The following is a 19,319-nucleotide window of genomic DNA, read 5'->3' as shown; positions in this document are numbered from 1 at the left end:
AAGCTTTGGTAATATATTCATTTTAGCTAGCGCTATTCTTCCCAGCAAGGATAATTGCAAATTAGCCCATTTTTCCAAATCACTCTTAATTTTCTTAAATAGTTTATCATAAATAGTTTCTTAAATAGTTTATCATAATAAAGCAAAAAAGTATTGGATTAAAATGCATAAATGGCTTGAGGAAATGTTACAAAAATCTCTGGCTTTTAAACCTGAAGAAGTTTAGCTGACTTCTCAGGAAAATGCTGGAATCCCTGAAATTTCTCACTGGCCAAAAGTAAGGTGCACAAAGTAATACTTTCGTTTTCTGTATGCTGCCTTTAAGCCGTTTCAACTTCTTGAAAGGTAATATGCATTAAATATGCATTAAAAGATAATGCATTTTTACAGTATACGCATCCATAGATAGATAGATAGATAGATAGATAGATATAAGGAAAATCCAACCCCAAGGATGTCAACCAATGGAGATTTCCCGTCGATAGCATTTATTCGTTGCTGGTTTTTTTTAATCGCTTTTCCAAAGAATGTTTTCACACACTCCGGAAAAATCAGGCGAGAGCCAACAAGGAACAGACTGAAAACAGAGAAAAAGGGCAAAGGCTTCACTTATCGACGATGCGCACGCGCCTGCTTGTGGCTCCCTGCGGACCAAGGGAGAAGCTGATTGGAAGCGGCGGTCATGTGACAGACGAGTGGGCGGGGTGGAGGATTGTAATATGGCTGCGCCCATGTGCATCTGCTGCTTGATATTTTTCCCGCGTTTGCCTGAATTCTCGTGCGCGCATGGATCGGGGCGATTTCTTGATCTCCCTGACGGTGAGTGAGTGAGACAGACTAAGACGCACGGATATAAATTAATTTAATTAATAAATTAAAAATTGGGCTGCGTTTCCTAAGGAGTGAGAACGGGGAAACCAGCGTTTCCTTTTTTCTGCATAGAGCCCTTCAAGCTCAACTGTTTTGGGGAGACGAATGATCAGTTAAGCAGCTTGATGTCATGCACTTTTACTTGGACGTAAGTCTCGCAGAGACGGAGGAGTCCATAATCGCTAATAAAGTGCGGTCCTAAGTGCGGAGGGAGGAGCAAAACGTTTACCGAGCTGAATTCTTCAGGTTACAACTGAGACTACAAGAAGTTTGTTTCACTTTCTTTGTAGAAATGGGCGAAAATAAGAGCGAGCTTGCAAACTATCTGTGGGGAAAAGGGTTGGCTTTCTTCGCGTTACCGTGTTGCAGTTCCTTCGTACTGGATTCCATTTAAAAACTCGCTATATGGCGTTTTGACGTGGAGTTTGAATTTTCAGAAGTGCTGTATAAGGCTTTAATAGAGATTTTGCCTTGCCTTCTTCATTGAATTTATGGGTGGTGGTGGTCATTTCCCATTCATAATTCTCTGCTTTTGTACCATGCTTCTATATATTTACGTAAAGTAAATGCTTTTTAAAAAGGAGAAACAGAAGGAATATCTGCACAGTAGTTCTGAAAGCACCCTTGGAAATGCAGCTTTCTGACTTGACACACAGTAGTTGTTTAAAAATCCCTTTTGGGCCTCAAAATGATACAGTAGCTTTATCATCATATCTTTTCCAGAAGTTCTCAAGTATGATTAAAGCTTTGTCTGTCAGTGATAAAGCTTTGAAGCAGATTACTTTCCCATATCTGTTATCTCACATGCTTATAGTGAAAAGAATTAAACACACATGAACTATCAAACGTGTTGTACCTAAAGAGAGTACTTAAAGAGTTATCAATGGAAATGTGTCCTTTCAGTGCCATGTATGTCATTGTATATATAAGAGTGTAAATTATACTGATGTTGTTTCAGTCCAGTTCTATGCATGCTTACTTGGAAATATTGCAAGTTCAAAGGGACTTGCTTATATGAACATTTACACTGTGGTCTTATGTGCATTTTACTTGGAAGTAAGTTCCATGTTTGATTATGTGAAAGTCTCTACTGAAAAAATATGTTTAGCATTTGACGGTAGGTTTCCTTTCAACCCTTTATACCTATTTGGGCTAAAGACATAAGTAGATCTGGCTCCACTAAACTGATTAAAGTGGGCTGTGCATTAACTGTCCCCACTAGCCAATTCAGCAATGTCCCTGTTTGGTTTTGCTTGCTTGTTTGTATCTGTCCTTTCAGGCTATTTTCTCCCTCACCAAGTTAGGGTGTAGTCCAGTTGACCATCCTGTAAGCCTCCAGAGTTGGAGAATTGTGGGCATCCTGTGCAGTGTGTGTGAGGAGTATAGAGGTGAGCATCTCCTCTGCAGTCCTCTCATCCTCAAGCATTTTGGAGGTCAGAGTTCATATCCAACATAATTTTTGCAGCTGCAGGTGCAACTGCTGCTGTTTTTTTTCCGCAACAGCTGTGGGGTAGGGTGAAGGAGTATCCTGATTGCAGAATCCCAACTATGAGATTGAAATAATTTTCAATCTATGGCCATCTATCTATTTATCTAGATATCTAAAGCATTTTTATCCCATCCTTTACAGGAGTTTCAGGATGACAAAACAAAGTGGTGGCATACCATGTAGTATAATTTAATAAGATCCAATATTAAAATCTTAATCAGATCTTAAAATGCAAGGAAAATGAAAAGTTTTTGGCCTGGCGCTGAAATGAATAAAGCATGTGTCCTCAAACTAAGGCCCGCCATGCCCATTTAACTGGCCCGCCCCACAGGTTTTGCACTTGCCGGGTGTGCAGCTTGCTCATGAGGTCATTTTGGACTAGCTCGGAGAAAACAATCTCCTTGTGAGCAAGCTGGCGCCTCGCCCCACGTCCCCTATCCTCGTCTCGCCTCGCACGCGTGTGTGCCCTGCCCCCTCACTGCCCCCCCCCCCCCCCCCCCCCCCCTGGGCCCCCCCCCCCCCCCCCCCCCCCCCCCCGCCGGCACTGCCTTGGCGGCCCGCGCCCACCGCTGGCACCTGTCAACTGGCCCCCTTTAGAAAAAGTTTGAGGACCCCTGGAATGAAGTATCGGCACCAGGTGCACCTCTCTGGGGAGCATGTTCCAAAGCCAGTGCATCACCGCAGAAAAGGCCCTTCTCTGGGCAGCCACTCCTCTGATCTCCTTCCTAGAGGGGCTCCCAAAGACCCAGGTCTCGGGACAAGTACACATGCAAGGGAAAGGTATCTAGAAGGTATCCAGTTGCCACACGGTTGGTTTTTTATTGCATCTACTTGTTGTGTGTGTTGCTAACATGAAATAATGGTTGTTTTCTTCCGAGGTACCCATTTATGGAAAAATGAGGGTTTTTTCTAATAGCTTTTAAAAAATTTTAAACAATCTGAAATCAGTTCCCGTTTAATGCCTGTTGCAACCATCCTTTAGAACAAATTTGGTCTGTTTCCTAATGCTGTACATTTGCATTCTTTAGTTCCAGAACAATGACAAAAGTATTAAATAGGTCTGCGTGTCGCTTTCCGGAGCTGAATATGTACACGCATATTCTTTTTCTTTTGCTAATTGTTTCATTTTAAGGACTGCTTTTAAAATGTTAGTTTGTTTGTTTGTTTGTTTTTTACCTTGGGATACATGGCACCATACTGTGTCAAAACTCCTGATAATTCAGCTGCTGGAGGCAGAGTAAGATTAACAGTGCAGTTCTAAGGATGCTTGGTTATATGTGTTGCTCTAAATTCTGTGGGATTTTACTCTCTAGTAAGTGCATTTAACGTTAACCCGAGGCAGGTTTCATGCAAACTTAGTGGGCATTTGTTTGGCTTCCATGCAGTGTTTTGTTAGACCCATTGCAGACGTGTAGCTTTGGGCCAAATGCATCCCATTACCCAGAAACATAAGAAATGATATGCTGTGTGTACATAACATATGTAGGTCTTGCCACTTAACCCAACTAGGGTGCACTCCTGTGGACTCTGTCTCTGCTGCTTGAACACCCCCAAGCTTGGAGGCTTCCAAGGTTCTGATGCCCTGCAAGACTGAAGCCAACAGGACAGAAGGAACAGTAGAGGGGATCTTCACCTCTTCATCCTCCGGTCTCTTTCATTTCCGTTGATTAGTGAGGGAACTTTGGAGAGAGAATGAAAGAGGCTGGAGGAGGCACCAGATAAATTGAATCCTGCCTCTCCAGTCTCCTCCCCTCCCCCTCTTGGACACCCCCTTTCCGCCCTCTCTGTAGTTGATTTTCCAACCATGGAGAGGCAACTGTGCAGTTCATTCTGTACCAGCTGTGAGGAGTTGGGTTGAGTCTCTAATTTTACCTTCCAAGGTCAGAGTGCTGTGTCGAGCCTTCAAAGGAGTTTATGAATCATCCTGTGGTCCTTGGGATGCATGCCCAGGTACCATAGGATTGTGCCCTTAAACATCCATTGTTTCTCCTGAATATTTATTCTTGCACTGATTCCTCTTATTTTTGCTAACACTATTCAGGGAAATGTTTGGGGGTTGGTGATTTCAGTAATAGTGTGACCACACCTTGTCCTACTTGGTATTTCAAAGCTTGAATATATTTAAAATTTAATATGGAGTTGTGTTTTCACATTCCTGAAGGTAGTTGCTCTGGGGCTTCTGAAAAATTGAGCAGGCTTGTGAAAAACTGAGCTGTGCTTTGCATGCTTGGTGGAAAAATGTCCAAAATGGACATTTGTGTATGCCTATCTATATTCTGAATATGCATCCATATCCACACATCGCAGATGTACCCTTTTTCAGCATAACTGAGATGCGGCATTCAGACCCAAATAAGCTGTACGTTCCTGCCTGACATTGTTTTTTTGTCAGTAGCCCTATACAGCTTTATCAAAGACATTTCCTTGTCTTGGAATCCTTTTAACTAATAGTGCCTAAAGATTCAATGTAAGAGTACAAGATTTGCAAGCTTTGGGCAAATCTCACTAGAAGGATACACTTGGATCAAGCTGTGCCAGGCAGAAAAAAATAGTTCGTACAAAGATTTCTATTTACCAGGCTTTAAAGGCACAGGTGCAGCACTGAGAAGGGGTGCCTAAGTCCCCTTGTTGTCTAAAAAAATCATTACCATTTTCCACAGATGGAACTGGCAGCTAGGTATTTGCACTCTCCTGCAGATGCTCCATTAGCCACTTCATGAATTTAAATTACATTTAAGATACAGAAGTTTGAAATCCAAAGAAGCAATTAGTAACTTTTGATTCATTCTTTTGCCAGATGGCTAGATTAAAATCAGATCAATTTTCTTTTTCTTTTAATCACTTGGTTCAGATAGGAATTCTGATGGAGATGGAGCTAGAAGGATGTGGGGTGGGGGCAAAATCAATGCATGCAAAATAGCCAAGCAGATTAAAAGAGTAATTAACTTATTGATTAAAACTTTAACTGTAGCCCGTGAGTACTTCTTGAATGGGGTGGAAAAGAATATCAGACTTGAGGACAGCTTTCCTTGGCTTCTCTTATCAAAGCATTCAGCAGGATTGTGTGAGCTGAAATGAACTACTGTTTGCTTGATGAATCTTTGGTCCACACGTAGAGAATTACCTGAGTTATCTTGCTTGCTGGCTGATTACGAACCAATAAATGTTTATTGTATGATAGGGAAGCCTTGCAAATATGTCAACTGAACTTTCGTGGCTCTTACAAATTATTATCCTATCTGCCTAGATAGTTCTGTACTAGTCACATCTGGTCTAAAAGAAAATAGAATTGTAGAACTTCCCTACCTGGTCATCTTTGTAAATCTTTACATTCCAGAGGGTAAGCACACAGGTGTCTACCTAGAAGACTGTGATTGTATCAAGGAAGGCGTTGGACCAATGCAGCTCTGGTGTTAATAGTGGTCAGACAACTTGTACATTCTCCCTTTCTAGTTTTGCATAGAAGTAAGCTCAAGACATAAATTTGTCCTGCAAACCAGCTTTTAAAGGTATTGGAGTACTGATAGAGTACTGGCCCTAATTTGCTGGTGAAGAATTTAAAGCAAACAAATCCATGTAGGATCAGCAACTCACAATTTGTCTCTTAATATATTTGATTCGGTTGGTTGGTTGTCTGTGTAGTCCTTTTGGAATTACTTGCACTTTTACAGATTTCAGATCATTTGAACTGGTTCAGTTTGGCTACTGGGACCATTTTTAAAACAATTACTGCTATCTTGAACAGGTCCAAATGGAGCCTGCAACAAAATGTTGCAGTGCAGTCTTCCTTATGGTAAGTGTGCCACTGCTTGGGGTTTGAGCCAGGCAGTCCCTCTAGAGGGAGCATTCTACTCTGCTGCTCCTGTTCTGTGCTTTTCTTTTTCCAACTGACATGCAGATTTCCACGACAACTGAACACACCCAGGCTGCTTTTATTATACTGTTGCCTCATTCATGGGACTTTATGGGAGGTCCACTGATTGTATGGCCATTGCCTCTTCTGTCTTTTTTCTTAGCCCAGAAACCTGTTAAGGAAAAAAAAGACCTTACTGGCCACAGATCAGCATGCTTAGTCCTCACTGGCTGCTTTTGGGGTGTCCCATTTTACTGATACATTTGAACAGCGGTTTTATTTTGTAAACTTCATGGTTACCCAAGCGTTCTGATCACTCATTCTTATTTCACAGCAGGCCCATTTTGGTTGCAGATCTGCCTTTATGCATTCTGATGCACTATCAGAGGGTATCATGACTAATTTATTTATTATATGTAATTATAAAAGGTATGACCTGCAGCAAAATGTTATAGGACCAAGTGCTCATGTTCAGGGTTCCATTCACACAGTTCTGCTTTATTTCAGGCTATTCTGTTCCTTTCCTTCCACCCTTCCTACTGCCCTTCCTTTCTGCTGCCCTCAGTTTTAAAAAGCATGCCATGTTCTATGGGCCTAGAATAATTTCAGTCCTCATCCTGCTGTTTATAGACTCCTTTCCTTGTACTTCTTGGAGATTTCCTAACCTGCTGATACCATTCTCTTGCATGTGGACAGGGCTGTCAGGGAAATCTGCAATGGATTCAAGTAAGTTGTGATTTCTGTGACTACAACCCATGGATTCCTTAGCAGACCAACTTTTTCTGAGTCATGTGGATTCCATGGACTCGTTGACCATGTTTTACACTTTTCATAATTTTTATTCAAATGTAGTCTTAGGAAACAATGGAATGTGCACATTTCTTCTGATAGCATGAACTTTGCATTTTGGGGGATTTATATATTCGGGGGTAGGGTTAGGTTGCACATTTTCGGAAGTGCAAATTTGTGCATGTGTATAGTATACATTTGCACAAAATCCAGCTCTGTCAGGGAGATGGTAGAAAGAAAGGCACTTGACAGTCTGCAGACAGAATGGATTTAATGAAATCTGTATGCTTGGATAGTGCCTTTTGGCTACCTGACCATCAGTACTCCAGCAACTCTGTTTGCCAATAATAGAACGATCCTGATGCTGGTACCCATGGTTTATCTCTTGGCAGTTGACAAGTGATAAGAATAAGCATTAAAAATCTTTGTGAAAATGTTCTACTGTCTGTTTTATGAATGTTTAAAAATACCCATCAGTACCTTTTAGGGTTCTGTTCACCAAACCAGGCTCCTTCTGAGTACTGTTTCAATATTTTCCCATAAAAGTTCATGTTAATCTGTCTTATGCCTTTATTTGCACTGACAAGTAACTATCCCATATTGCACAATTTACTTGTCACGCTCATGTCCCTGTCTCAGTTGAGATGGGTTCTTTAAGCATGGGCTGTGTCCATTCTGTTTGCACTTTCTGGCTTTAGCATACTGTGAACAAGAAACAAAAGTTAGTTCTCTGCTCTATCTTTCTTGCTGCATACTTATATTCCACCTCATAGTTTTGTGCTAGTGACATTTCATTCTGATATCATGTATGCTTATTGCAATATATTCTGATGGCCTATTTCACTCAAACAAGCAAAAAGCAATTCCTTTTTAATTATGATACAGTGAGACTGTATTTCTCTCTTCACTCCCCCCCCCCCCCCGTTGGAAATCTGCAACATCCATTCATTGTAAAAATAGGGAAAACATCTGTTTCTTTTGTTTTAAAAAATATATTCTGGAAACTTTACACTTGGTTATGTTATATCTTTCTATGCTATATTGCAATGTTTGTCCCTTTCACCCCTCTTTCTTAAGAAAATTTGTTTACTAAACTAGGTAAGTAGAGTTCTCTACTGATTTTGGAACTGTTGTTTGGTTTGCCAGTGAATGGGGACAAGTACACTTTTGTTATTTGAGACTTCATTCAGTAGCATTTGATCATGCTGCTTTAAATCTTGTTTTTTGCCTTGAGAAATAAATTGGTTGGTTCCTATTTTATAGATAATAGCTTTTTTGCAGGGAGACTTAATGGATCCATGTATAGGCCAGAATCTTGAATCAGGGCCACCAGTATTCAAGGCACAACCCTCTTCCCCCAAAAAATCCAGGAGGCAAAACTTCTCAGCTTCTAACCCTTCGCCTCCCTAAACTTCCCAGGCAGCAGGGCCATACCTTTTGCCTTTGTGCCCTTGTAGGTCCAGAGGCATTTTGAGAGAGTAAAGGAAGAGGGCAGCTGGCTGGAATTTGGTGTCTTGCTTTTGAGCACAGCCAGCCAAGGCAGTATTTTTATGTTGGCAGCAGGTGCCCTGTTGGGGAGCTCACACTTACATTGTGTGTTCACTGTATGGAATTCTTGCTTTTCGTTAACATGACTGGCTTTACTTTCTTGTTTGTCTTTCTCCCTGTCCCTGTTGAAGGCTGGAGGACTAGCAGGAACCTGCGTCGATCTGGTATTGTTCCCTTTGGATACAGTCAAGACTAGACTGCAGAGTCCTCAAGGCTTTAAGAAGGCCGGAGGTTTCCGAGGCATCTATGCTGGTGTTCCTTCTGCTGCTGTGGGATCTTTTCCAAATGGTAAGGTTATATTACATGTGCTGTGTATTTGTGATCACAGGCAAGGAAGCAAAAGCCGTAATGCATGGCTTCATTGCAGGCCTGGACCTTGCTGATAGCACTGTATGATACTTGACACCATCAGGCTGGTAGAGAAATAGATACTATGATTCTTCCTTTCCCTGAGAAAGATCACACCCAAGATTCAGATCCCGTTCACCAGGTTTGAAAGGAATGGTCAATTATGATGGAAGGCTACGTGCATATAGCACGTCGTATGTTTCAAAAGCACTTCACGTGCCTTATCTAGTAATCCTCACGATAGCAACCCTGATGACTTCTCCTATTACAGATGTGGTTGGCCAGAATGGGGGTAAGATGGAGTGTTCACCTATTAAGTTAATGGCAGCAGTTCATGGCAGAGATTCAAACCAGGGACTTGCTCCTTTGCTGTGCTCTGCGTTGATTGGCTAGCTGTGTTGACATCATATAGCCAGCCTCTTGCCAGCTCTACTTTTTAAACATTGGACTGTGCCTTGTTTTGTATGTAAACCTATACTTTGCCACAATGGGATGAAATAGTTAAACCTCAGTTTTCCAAGAGTCCTGAAGTTGGTCTAGAAATTGCAGACAAAGAAGCAAGGAAGAAGTCCAAGGTTTACTAGTGCTTCTGCATCTAATTCTAGAACAGTTAGGTGTTAAGTCTGAAAATGGTTTCTGTTATGTTTCTTAAGTTTAACAAGTAGAAAAGCAATGTCAGTTTGTGGAGAGAGGCTTTTACTGTTTCAGTGCTCTTCTTGACATCTCTTAGTTGGATGTTAATGAAAGTTTACAGAAGTATCCTCGGGCACCTTCAAACCTTCTAAGCCCTTCCTAAGATGATATGAAATTTTTCTGTTCTTTATCTTCTTTGCTCTTATCTCCTGGTGGCTGAGATAAGCATCTTTTGATTAACAACAGAGGATGGCAGATGCAGGGCTGTAACACAATTAAAAACTGTTCCTCTGGGCAAACTTCACTGTTTTTCTTTTGTACCATTTACATGTTTATATTCTGAAACCAGTTTTGTTTATAGGAATGCAACAAGGGTTAGAAATTTCAGTGGTATAAGCAATACTAAATGTGATAGAGGGCAAGTGTTTTGTCCTTAGATTTCTCTATACTGCTGCCATTTCATTATCAAGCTTTGGCTGTTCTTTTAGGCTGCTATGTCAGTTTGCTTGGATTAGTGAAGATTTTCAGAAAGTAAAAAAGAATGTGTAAAGTATGTGTTGACTAGAGCTGATGCTTCTGAATACCTGGCAGTCTGCACTGAATTCCAAGTTGCTGGTATATGTACAATCTGCAACTCAACTTAAAAAAATGAGTTTTAAAAGTAGTTTGCTATGTTGCAAGAAATGTAATAGTGGAAATTGCTTATGGTACATGCCTTAATGTCTGCCCCCAATACATTTTCCCCTCAACAACTTACATGCAAAATTGCTTCATTTAACCTTTAGGCAGATTTGAAAGACAGTTTGGGTTTCACTGAGTTGAGTAGCTAAAAGAAACAGACTATGTTTTTATGCCCATGTGCCTCTGGTACTTGTAGCATTAGTTTGCTTGCTCAATAAATCACTACTGTATAGGGATTTTTATAGTTTATAGTCAGAAATAAAGAATGGTCTTACTTCTCGGTAGAATTTAGATCACAATATAGTCTCTAGAATAAGAGGACAAAAATGGTTTTTAAAACACAATTCCATAGTAAATTGCAGGTTCCAACTAACAAATAAGTTTAAAAATGTGTAAAAGGGACATTTTAAATGGTTGAAAATCTAGCACTTAAGGGGAAAAAAGCTAACCTCCCCCTATTCTATACAGGTAGTGCTAGCAAGATTGAATTCCCACTTCCTTTGTGCCAACATCTCTTTGCTCATGTGCCTGGATAACCGGGGCATGGAATTTTTCTGGAAGTTTCATCCAGATTCTTTCTGGACTAGAAAAGAGGGTCATAAATTTTGATTTTCTGTGATAATTTTTGCACAGTTTTAGTAAAGTATGGTAAAACTCCATGTTTGAAGGTTTGTCTGCCATGTTATGCTACCACCTCCTTTCCAATTTGAGTAGTTTATAACTTGGATGATGTGGTTTAACTGCAGGGGAATTTGTGTGGAAACATCCTGGCCTAGAAAAGCTTCAGTTTACAGCCCGTGGAGTTTAAACCACAGGGGCAACTTAGTGCAGTCATCTGGGACCCCTGAGTAGCTTAATAGACCTTCTGTCTTGTGTTTCAGCTGCTGCCTTTTTTGTCACGTATGAATATATGAAAGCCGTGCTTCATACAGCTACATCTCCATATTTAAATCCAATAACACACATGCTGGCGGCCTCCTGTGGCGAAATAGTAAGTAAGCTGTCTGGAAGACAGAGGGACATGGGAATGGCGGGGAGGTCCTTATGCTTTTACCAGTGCCTGACTGCCATATTGGGTTGTCAGAAGCTGTTTAGCGGGTGGATATTGCCTTTGGAAGGAAAATGAACCTGGCTGCCATATCCTCAATATGGAAGGATGTCAGTTTAAAATAGGGGTATTGAACCTGAGGTCTGGTATCTAATTCTTCCCCCTGGAGGGTCCTACTTTGGCCTTCTAGGGCAGTCAACAATTTGGTTTTCCAGGTTTTGTGGATTTTTTCCCATTTTGAGAATTCAAAAGACTATTTCAGGAGTTTAGGGATTTGCAATAAAAGGTTCAAGCTGCAATATGTATTTTTCTATGTTTTATGTTTTTATATTGCTGATGTATAAGCCATTCTGAGGTCTGGCTAATTGAACAGGTTAAAAAACCTTAAATAAAATAAATTTTGAGTTTTGCTTTGTGGTTTTTTTTGGGGGGGGGTGTCAACTCCTTTTGCCCTGTCTTTTTTTCCCTTCCCTGGAATGTGGCCCCAGAGAATTTCTTCAAAATTAGATTCAGGTATAGGGCTAAAAGAGGTTCAACCCTTTCTAATGGAAGAAGGCTAAACCAGGTCTGTACTTCTTTTCCCTCATTCTTGTTATATAGGGAAAGGTTCTGCTATTGAAGGGCTGCCTCCCATGGTGCCTTTGACGGAAAAGTATTAATGTGCTGTTCCAATGATAGGTCACATGGCAGCATTTGTTGTGCTAACCTTCACGTTTATGCAGCTTCATACAGTGGCCTTTCTGATCTAAACAGTTTTGACTAAAGCTCATACTGCACTTCTCTGATTTTCTTTTGTGAAGAAAAAAGCCAGGAATATAGAGATTTGGTGCAGCAGCTTCAGAGGTGGCACAGATGAGTGAGACCTCTCTCTGTCTCTCTCTCTCTGCTGTTTGTTAAGTGTTCTTTGATCTGCCCCCACCCCCCCGCCGATATCCCACATTGCACACACAAGGGCGAATGTTGTAATTATAGTTTTATTGATTAGTCATTATGTTTTAATCAAGCCTTGACCATAGGAAAGGCTATTACTTTGATAGCAGGCCTCAACTTTCAGCCTCCCCCCTCCCTACACTTTAATTGCTTGGCTGTAATGACCGGTTGCATATCAGTGTGAAGTAATAAGCCCAAAATATTAATTATGCCAGGATTGCTAAGAAACCCCACATTTATTTTTTCAGACTGGCTGCCCTTCTAGGGTGTGTTGAAGGAATTGAGCAGTGAGATCTTGCATCTCCTTTTTGCTTCTGGATTCCTTGGAAGCATTTGGAGAGCTTGCTTTATCTTGTGGCTTTCTGTTAAGGTACTGGACCCATGCTGTTGGAAACACGCTAGTGATGCATGGTTTGTGAGTCCCCAGAGAGACATCATTTAGGAGTAGTTTTTTTTTTAATAAAATGGCTTTGTGGAAAGATCAAAGTGAGTTGGGCCATGAGGCTATGTACACATTAACCGACCAGGAATAAACTCCACTGAGCATAGTGCGGCAATTCTTTGTGGTATGGCTCTAAAAGTTGGGTTAAGATATTTGATGCCTCATACTTATGAAAAGAAAATGGGAATATGAAATTGGGTAAAGGAAATTCAGTTTCTAATATAGGCATTAATGTTAATTTAGAAATTTTATTTACCTATTTCCAATGTTTATACAGTGCTCCATATCCAAACAGATTCCAAAGTGGTGAATAGTTCAACCTTAAACAGATTAAAATGCTGCATTGAAACCAAGGTAACTTTAAAATTGTGACTGGTCAGCAAGAACAAAGATGTCTGCAGCAGGCACCAAATACAGCACTATGTTGGTACCTGCCTGACCTCCAGAGGCTGGGATTTTTCAGAAATTGAGTGACTAGCCTGAAGCCTTTTTTCTAGTGGATGCTAGTCAGACCATGAGTCTGTGTGGACCACCAGAATGTCTTCCAGGGACCTCAAGGACTAGACAGATGGGTAAAAGAGAAGGTATTTTCTTGGGTACTCTGGTCCCAAATTATTTAGGGTCTTGTACGCTAGTGCTGGAGTCTTGAATACAGCCCCTTCTGGAAAGATGTTGCATGCTGAAAATGGGCAGCCCGAGGTACATACTGTAATAATCTAGTCCAGAGGTTATTGGTTCCTGTATCTCAGTGGCCAACGCATCCCTGCCTAGGAGAGGATGTAGCTAGCAAACTTTTCAGAGATGGTGAAAGGTGCTTAGAGCTGCTCCGGCCACTTGGGATTCCAGCAACAGTGATGTACCTAGGAGATTCCCAGACTATGAACTTGATTCCTCAGAAGGAGTACAGCCCCATTCAGAACAAGCAGTAGAGGACCTCCATCTTGCCAGGATTCAGTTTTAATTTACTGGATCTTATCCAGCCCATCACTGAATACAGCCATTGATCTAGGACTTGCACAGCCTCTTCTGATTCAGTTTTCACAGGGAGACAGGGTTGTCTGTCATCAGCCTATTGTTTACACCTTTGTTAACCACCCAGAGAGCTTTGGCTATTGGGTGGCATAAAAATGAAATAAATTACACTTAACTCTAGATCCCCAGTAACAACGTCCACTAGAATCATATGGATTTTAAACAGCTCTGAGGACAAGAAGGACCTGATCTCAGAACTTGCAGGACTGCACTCCCCTTGTCTCTCCCCCAGTGAAGATCATCCATCAGTGTGACCAGAGCTGAATAAATTCTGTATCCAGGCTGAAACCCATACTAGAATTGGTCTAAATAACTTTTGAGTATTATTCTTTTTATTTTATTAATATTTTATTAGAAAATAAGACTTTTGGTGGTTTCTGGTATTATAAAGTCTACGTGACACTATAATGTAATGTAGTCTTATAGTAGTGTTGTCTTTCCTCTTCCAGTTCAACAGACTTCACCAGTCCCTTCAAACTTAGGTAGTACCCATTTCCTTGGAATTGTACAGTAGGCCTACCTTTACAAATCTTTGAAACCATTACAAGAGTTGATTCAAACATTCAGAAACTCCACCTATCTTCTTTCTAGTCATACAATTTGTGAACACAGATCTGTGTGTATGGTGAAAGGCTTCCCATGTTGTCTGTTTTGGACATGTAGAAGGATTCTTGGTTAACCCTTCTTCCTCATATGCTAATTTTTCACATTGTATTTTGTTCCTGCCATTTTATTGGAGCGGGCATTTCTTCTGGTTTTGGTGTTCAGAGGCTGAGTGCTTTTGCTTACCTCCATGCACCAAAGGGAAGTATTAGCTGGCATGGGGAAACCCAACCCTTCCATAAATAGAATATTCTTTAGAAAAAAAATACTGGCAAGGGAGAAATTCCAAAATGAGTCCAAGGAGAACTGGGTGTACTTACTGGTCATGGAATGTTGACTGACTAGCGATGGGAGTAAAAATGGGAGTTGAGAAGTATAATAGAACGGGGAGCTGGAATTGGGAATAGCAACACTCCACAGTGCAAGATTTTGCCACAGGTCTGGCCTGGTTTGAATCTAATCCCAATGTTTGTACAGGCTGAACAGTGCATGCAGACTCTAAATCTTGGCTTTGACTCCAGTACTTGCCCCCACCCCCCCAAAACAGAAGACAATAAAACTTGAGCAAATCATGTTTGAACACATGTTGTAAATGCATAGTGTGAATAGGGATTATGTAACCATGTAGTGGGGTCACAGAAGCGCTCGGCTACAAATTGTGATGTCCCCAGCAGGCTGTACACCGTGGGCTTCATAAGGAAATGAGCATTGTTTCTTAAATGAATCGTGTTAGGTTCTGAAATATTCATAAACTAACCTGCCAAGTGGCTGTACAGAAGAGCAATTGAGCACATTGTTAAAAAGGTTGCTGAGAAAATGAGATTTGCTGTCATTAGGACCTGGTGGAGAGCACAGAGGAGAGGGGCAGTTAAATTGGAAGGAAGCTCAAATTAAGGCTGCAGCTGGAAATTGCCTGTAAATAAAGATGAATGGAGGCAGAGAGCTGCAGACACTGCCAGCAGATTCATCACACAATTAAAGGCTAAAACCAGCAAATTAAGAACTGTCAGATACCTAACCAGCTGCCTACACAGCCTCCCATGCATGTGTTCTCTTCCTGGGTTTTTCCTCCCATTACTTCAGTTTCTTGGCTTTCCCATCTGTCGGAATGTTTTTTCTTCTCCCAACATTAACTGAATCCCTGCCAATTTTTTTGGACTGGTGAATGGTATAGTAGAAATATACTGTAATTTCTTTTACGGTAACCATTCTTTTGTTCTGTTTTTGTAACCATTCTTAAAGACAGGATGACTTGGAAGAAATAAGGATACATGAAACAAGTTACAATCCTTGTTAGGATCTTGGTTATCCTAATCGCTACAAGGAGAGCATACATTTTATATATTCAGTCCTTGAAAATGTATTGTGAACTATACTAGTGAGATTTGCCTCATGCCAGATTGCTAACCTGCCAGTAAACACATCTATAGAGGTGAAAATAACTTTTATCTCCAGATTTTAAAAACAAAGATCTGAAAGAATTGTACTTCAATTGGCTTTAAAAAATGGAGTGGGAGTTATTTTGTATTTTATTTTGAAGTACATCTTAAAGCATTTGCCAAACTATCAGAAAGGTCTGATGTAATACCTATTTACATTTAACTGGGAAAATGTGTTCACAGCTGAGTTCTTTCAGCTGAATCTCTCCTTTTCTTCTGTCATGCAGACACTTAAGCCAGGCTTGCTAATGCTCACATCCCTCCCCTCTCCCAAATTCTAAAACTTTTAAGCTTGTACAAAATCCCTGATAACTCAATTACTTGAATACACATCTAAAAACTTGAAAATCAAGGGAGGACTATAGAGCATGCAAACACAGAGTCTTGAATCACTGTGCTTTTTATTTATTGTATTTATATCCTTTTTTTTTTCCTTTTAAGAAACTCAGGGCGGCTTACATGACTCTCCTCCTCTTATCTCATCCTCTTATCCTCACAAGAACCCTGTGAGGTACATTGGGCCTAGAGTCTGTGGCTGGCCCAGTCACCTTGTGATCTCCATAGCTTTTTTAAAGAATGCAGTAAAATATGCAGTCTAAATAGAGATAGATGCCCTGAGATTGCATTACGTTCAATGTTTGAACAAAGCATTGGAGTTGGAATAATAAAGAATTAATAACAAATTTAATCATTACAGCAAGACTAATTATAGCTAAGAATTGGACAATAAAATATTATTACCAATCGTCTGATTGGTATAGTGAAGTTTGGACTTACAGCTATTAATGACAAATTAACATGTGATATTAAAGTGACAAAAAGGCATATAAGGAAAAATAATGAGATTTGAGGTCTATTTATTGAGTGTTTTAAAGAAAGGAAAACGATTTAAGCCATCAAAAGAAGCATCATAGTTTTGGAAGAGGGGAACGTCCTGAAATGTTCAAAGGTTTTTTTAGTTTTGTTTATGACATGTATCCTGGTCCTGGTGGTGGAGAGCATAGTAGTGTAATAATTATTTTATTTTATTGTGTGTCGAGTTGTACTTATTGTAGTGTTATTTTGTTTGCATTTTAGATTTGAAATTAATAAAATTATTTTTAAAAAGAGCTCCATGGCTGAGTAGTAGAATCTAGTCCCTCACTCTTAAGCACTACAGCACTGCTTAATGAGCTCTGTATGAGCCTTACCAACCCTGCCATAGGAGAGGAAGGCACCCATGCTGGGGAGGATGAGCACACAAACCTGGAATGCTGGGGAATAGGGGAGGGAGAGGAAATGATGAAGTGTGGTGTCCATTATCTCAGAGGGGTGTCTGCACAGAGAGGGATTAGTGACACATCTGGTAGGGCTGGTACGGCTTCCATGCTACCAGCCCACCTGCTCTTCCCAACAGCAAACTATTCATGATACTTGTGTGATGACTGTTTTCCCAGCAACTGATCATTGTTATGTATGCTAGTCATAACTAACAGTAAGCCTTGTTCAGCCGAGTTGAATTTCGTTTCTGGAAGTTTGGTTCATAGTGAACAGGAATCTTTCGAGGGTGACCTTTATGGTAAATTTAAATTGTCATTGCCATCAGCTCAAGTGTAGGTGAGGTCTCTGGAAAGGTCCCTTTCATCTGTTCTGTGCTGTTGTGGATATCCATACTGTTCAGGCTTTTTAAAGCATAAAGCACTCTGTGTCCCTTTCTTGTTAATTATATTGCCTTTGCTTTGATCTGTGCTACTGTTGCTTCTATTTTATAGGCTTATAGATAGTGAATGACCAAAGCAGCAGCTGAGCTCTGATTTGGGACAAGAGTCTTCCAGGAGCTGTGGCACTACATGTGCTCATGGTGCACCAAGGCTGACAGGCAATACTCGCTGCAGAGGGAAATCTCATTAATTCTCAAGTATTTAATTGTCGCCAAATGGAAGCTGTTCAGGAGCAGACTAAATGTACTCCCATTCATATAGTCAATGTGTCTGTGAATGGCTTTTAAGGTCCATATAGCAGGCATGCCAGAGTGCTCAAATGAAGACCCTAGTAAGTAGAGAGGCTTTAACCTTGTGGTCCCAATCCCCCGCCCCCATATGCTATTTACACTTAACGATCATTCATGAAATGTTAATTGCTATCAGGAGATTACAGTTAATATTAATTAATGTTAATTCAGAAGAAATACATCTCCCAGAGAAACTGGGGTAAGATCATATAATGATTATTTTAGCTTTTCAAAAACTAAAGGATTCGGTTTTGGTGACACTGATAGGAATGTCTTAGCAGGCTGTTGTTCCTTTTACCTTATGAGGTAGGCAAAAGTATGTAAAGTTATTACTACAGCATTGTGTTTTGGATCCTACTTTCTGATCACATCCCAACCTGCCTCCTCTGATTAGGTGATGAGCTGATGTGATAAAAAGGAGTGATTGATGATATCAGTCTGTGATAACAAGTTCACCCAAAAACAAGTTAAAGTGATAAAATGCAACTGCTTAAAAGGAGGGTGGAGGAAACATTTTCTTGAGGCTTATTTTGAAAGGTTCTTCGGATTTTTAAAACATTTAGAAGCCCCACTGTTTTATGTGCTAAAGTAAGCTTTTAAAGGAGAGTTAAAGGATGAGATTTCTTTCTTCTTCTCCCTGGCAACTTTAGATGAGGGTTTTTGTTTTAAAAAAACTAGCTCCCATATTGAGTTGAGCTGTGTTTCATGCATGTTTTGGTAGATGCAGTGCACCTTCTCTTTTCCCTCTTTGGATATAGCAAAAGCGAGCACAGGCTGTAATGCGATTGCATCTGAGTTTCTCTCCCCCCGCAATTTGATGCTGTAGTCTAGGGCCCAGCCTGTGCATGCAGCAGAAGAAAGCTGTAGAACAGCATTCCCTCAAGAAGCATGATTATGCTCCTTCCCAGTCTCTTGGCTTTTAGCAGTGCTGTGAAGACTGGTGCTGTTAATTTAGGCTTCAGAATTAAGTTTTTGACTGTTTTACTGTTATAATGTTTTTAATTTTTTTCTTTGTGTAAACCATCCTGAGATTTTATAATGATTGGATGGCATATAAAAACTTTAAATAAGGTAGTCACTGTTTTACTCTTTTTTAACCAGCAGTGCTGCAGGATGAACCTAGAATTTCAATACATGAAAACAGTTTACTTTGCTCAGCTTTAATGAAGTAATTAAATTATGACTTTTCAGATCCAAGAGTAATGTCAAAGCATCTTGATATACTGTGGGACACACACACCATTCTTTCATTGAAGTTGTTGGAATGCTTCCTTATTGTGGGACAGCAGGTCCGAAGAAGTTGCTAATAGCATAGTTGTATGCAAATTTACTCTCTGCTTGGTGGGGCTTGCTTTCAGGTAGATTTGTCAGGATTTGTAATGATATATGTGCTTCTCTGAGTTTACTTGGAAGATCCATGTTGGGAAATGTACCTGACACTTAGGATTGCAGGAGATAAAATTGGGAGATGGCAGTACACAGAGATATATGCCAATTGCACAAGCCTTGTAAATGTCTGCAGAAGTGAATAAGCAGGATGGCCTCGTAAATCTAGAGAATCAGGTTTCGAGGAACTCTCTTATGAAGTTCCAGACTTCCTTGCTATTTTCTTACAAAAAATTAA

At 40.4% G+C, this 19,319-nt stretch overlaps 1 protein-coding gene across 1 annotated transcript in view; it reads left to right on the top strand.

Annotated features, from left to right (window-relative positions):
- The first annotated feature begins 693 nt into the window (after positions 1-693).
- SLC25A26 (solute carrier family 25 member 26) overlaps positions 694-19,319 on the top strand; it is a 149,423-nt gene continuing 130,797 nt past the window's right edge. The window contains exons 1-3 of the mRNA XM_044451855.1: positions 694-819; positions 8,681-8,837; positions 11,093-11,202. Of these exons, the coding sequence (XP_044307790.1) occupies positions 787-819; positions 8,681-8,837; positions 11,093-11,202 (300 nt within the window). The 5' untranslated portion in view covers positions 694-786. The remainder of the gene's footprint in view (positions 820-8,680; positions 8,838-11,092; positions 11,203-19,319) is intronic.

The sequence above is a fragment of the Varanus komodoensis genome, unplaced genomic scaffold, assembly GCF_004798865.1.
Source record: "Varanus komodoensis strain SLA01 unplaced genomic scaffold, ASM479886v1 scaffold6_4, whole genome shotgun sequence".
NCBI lineage: Eukaryota > Metazoa > Chordata > Lepidosauria > Squamata > Varanidae > Varanus > Varanus komodoensis.
This window is presented reverse-complemented; position numbering and strand designations above follow the sequence as displayed.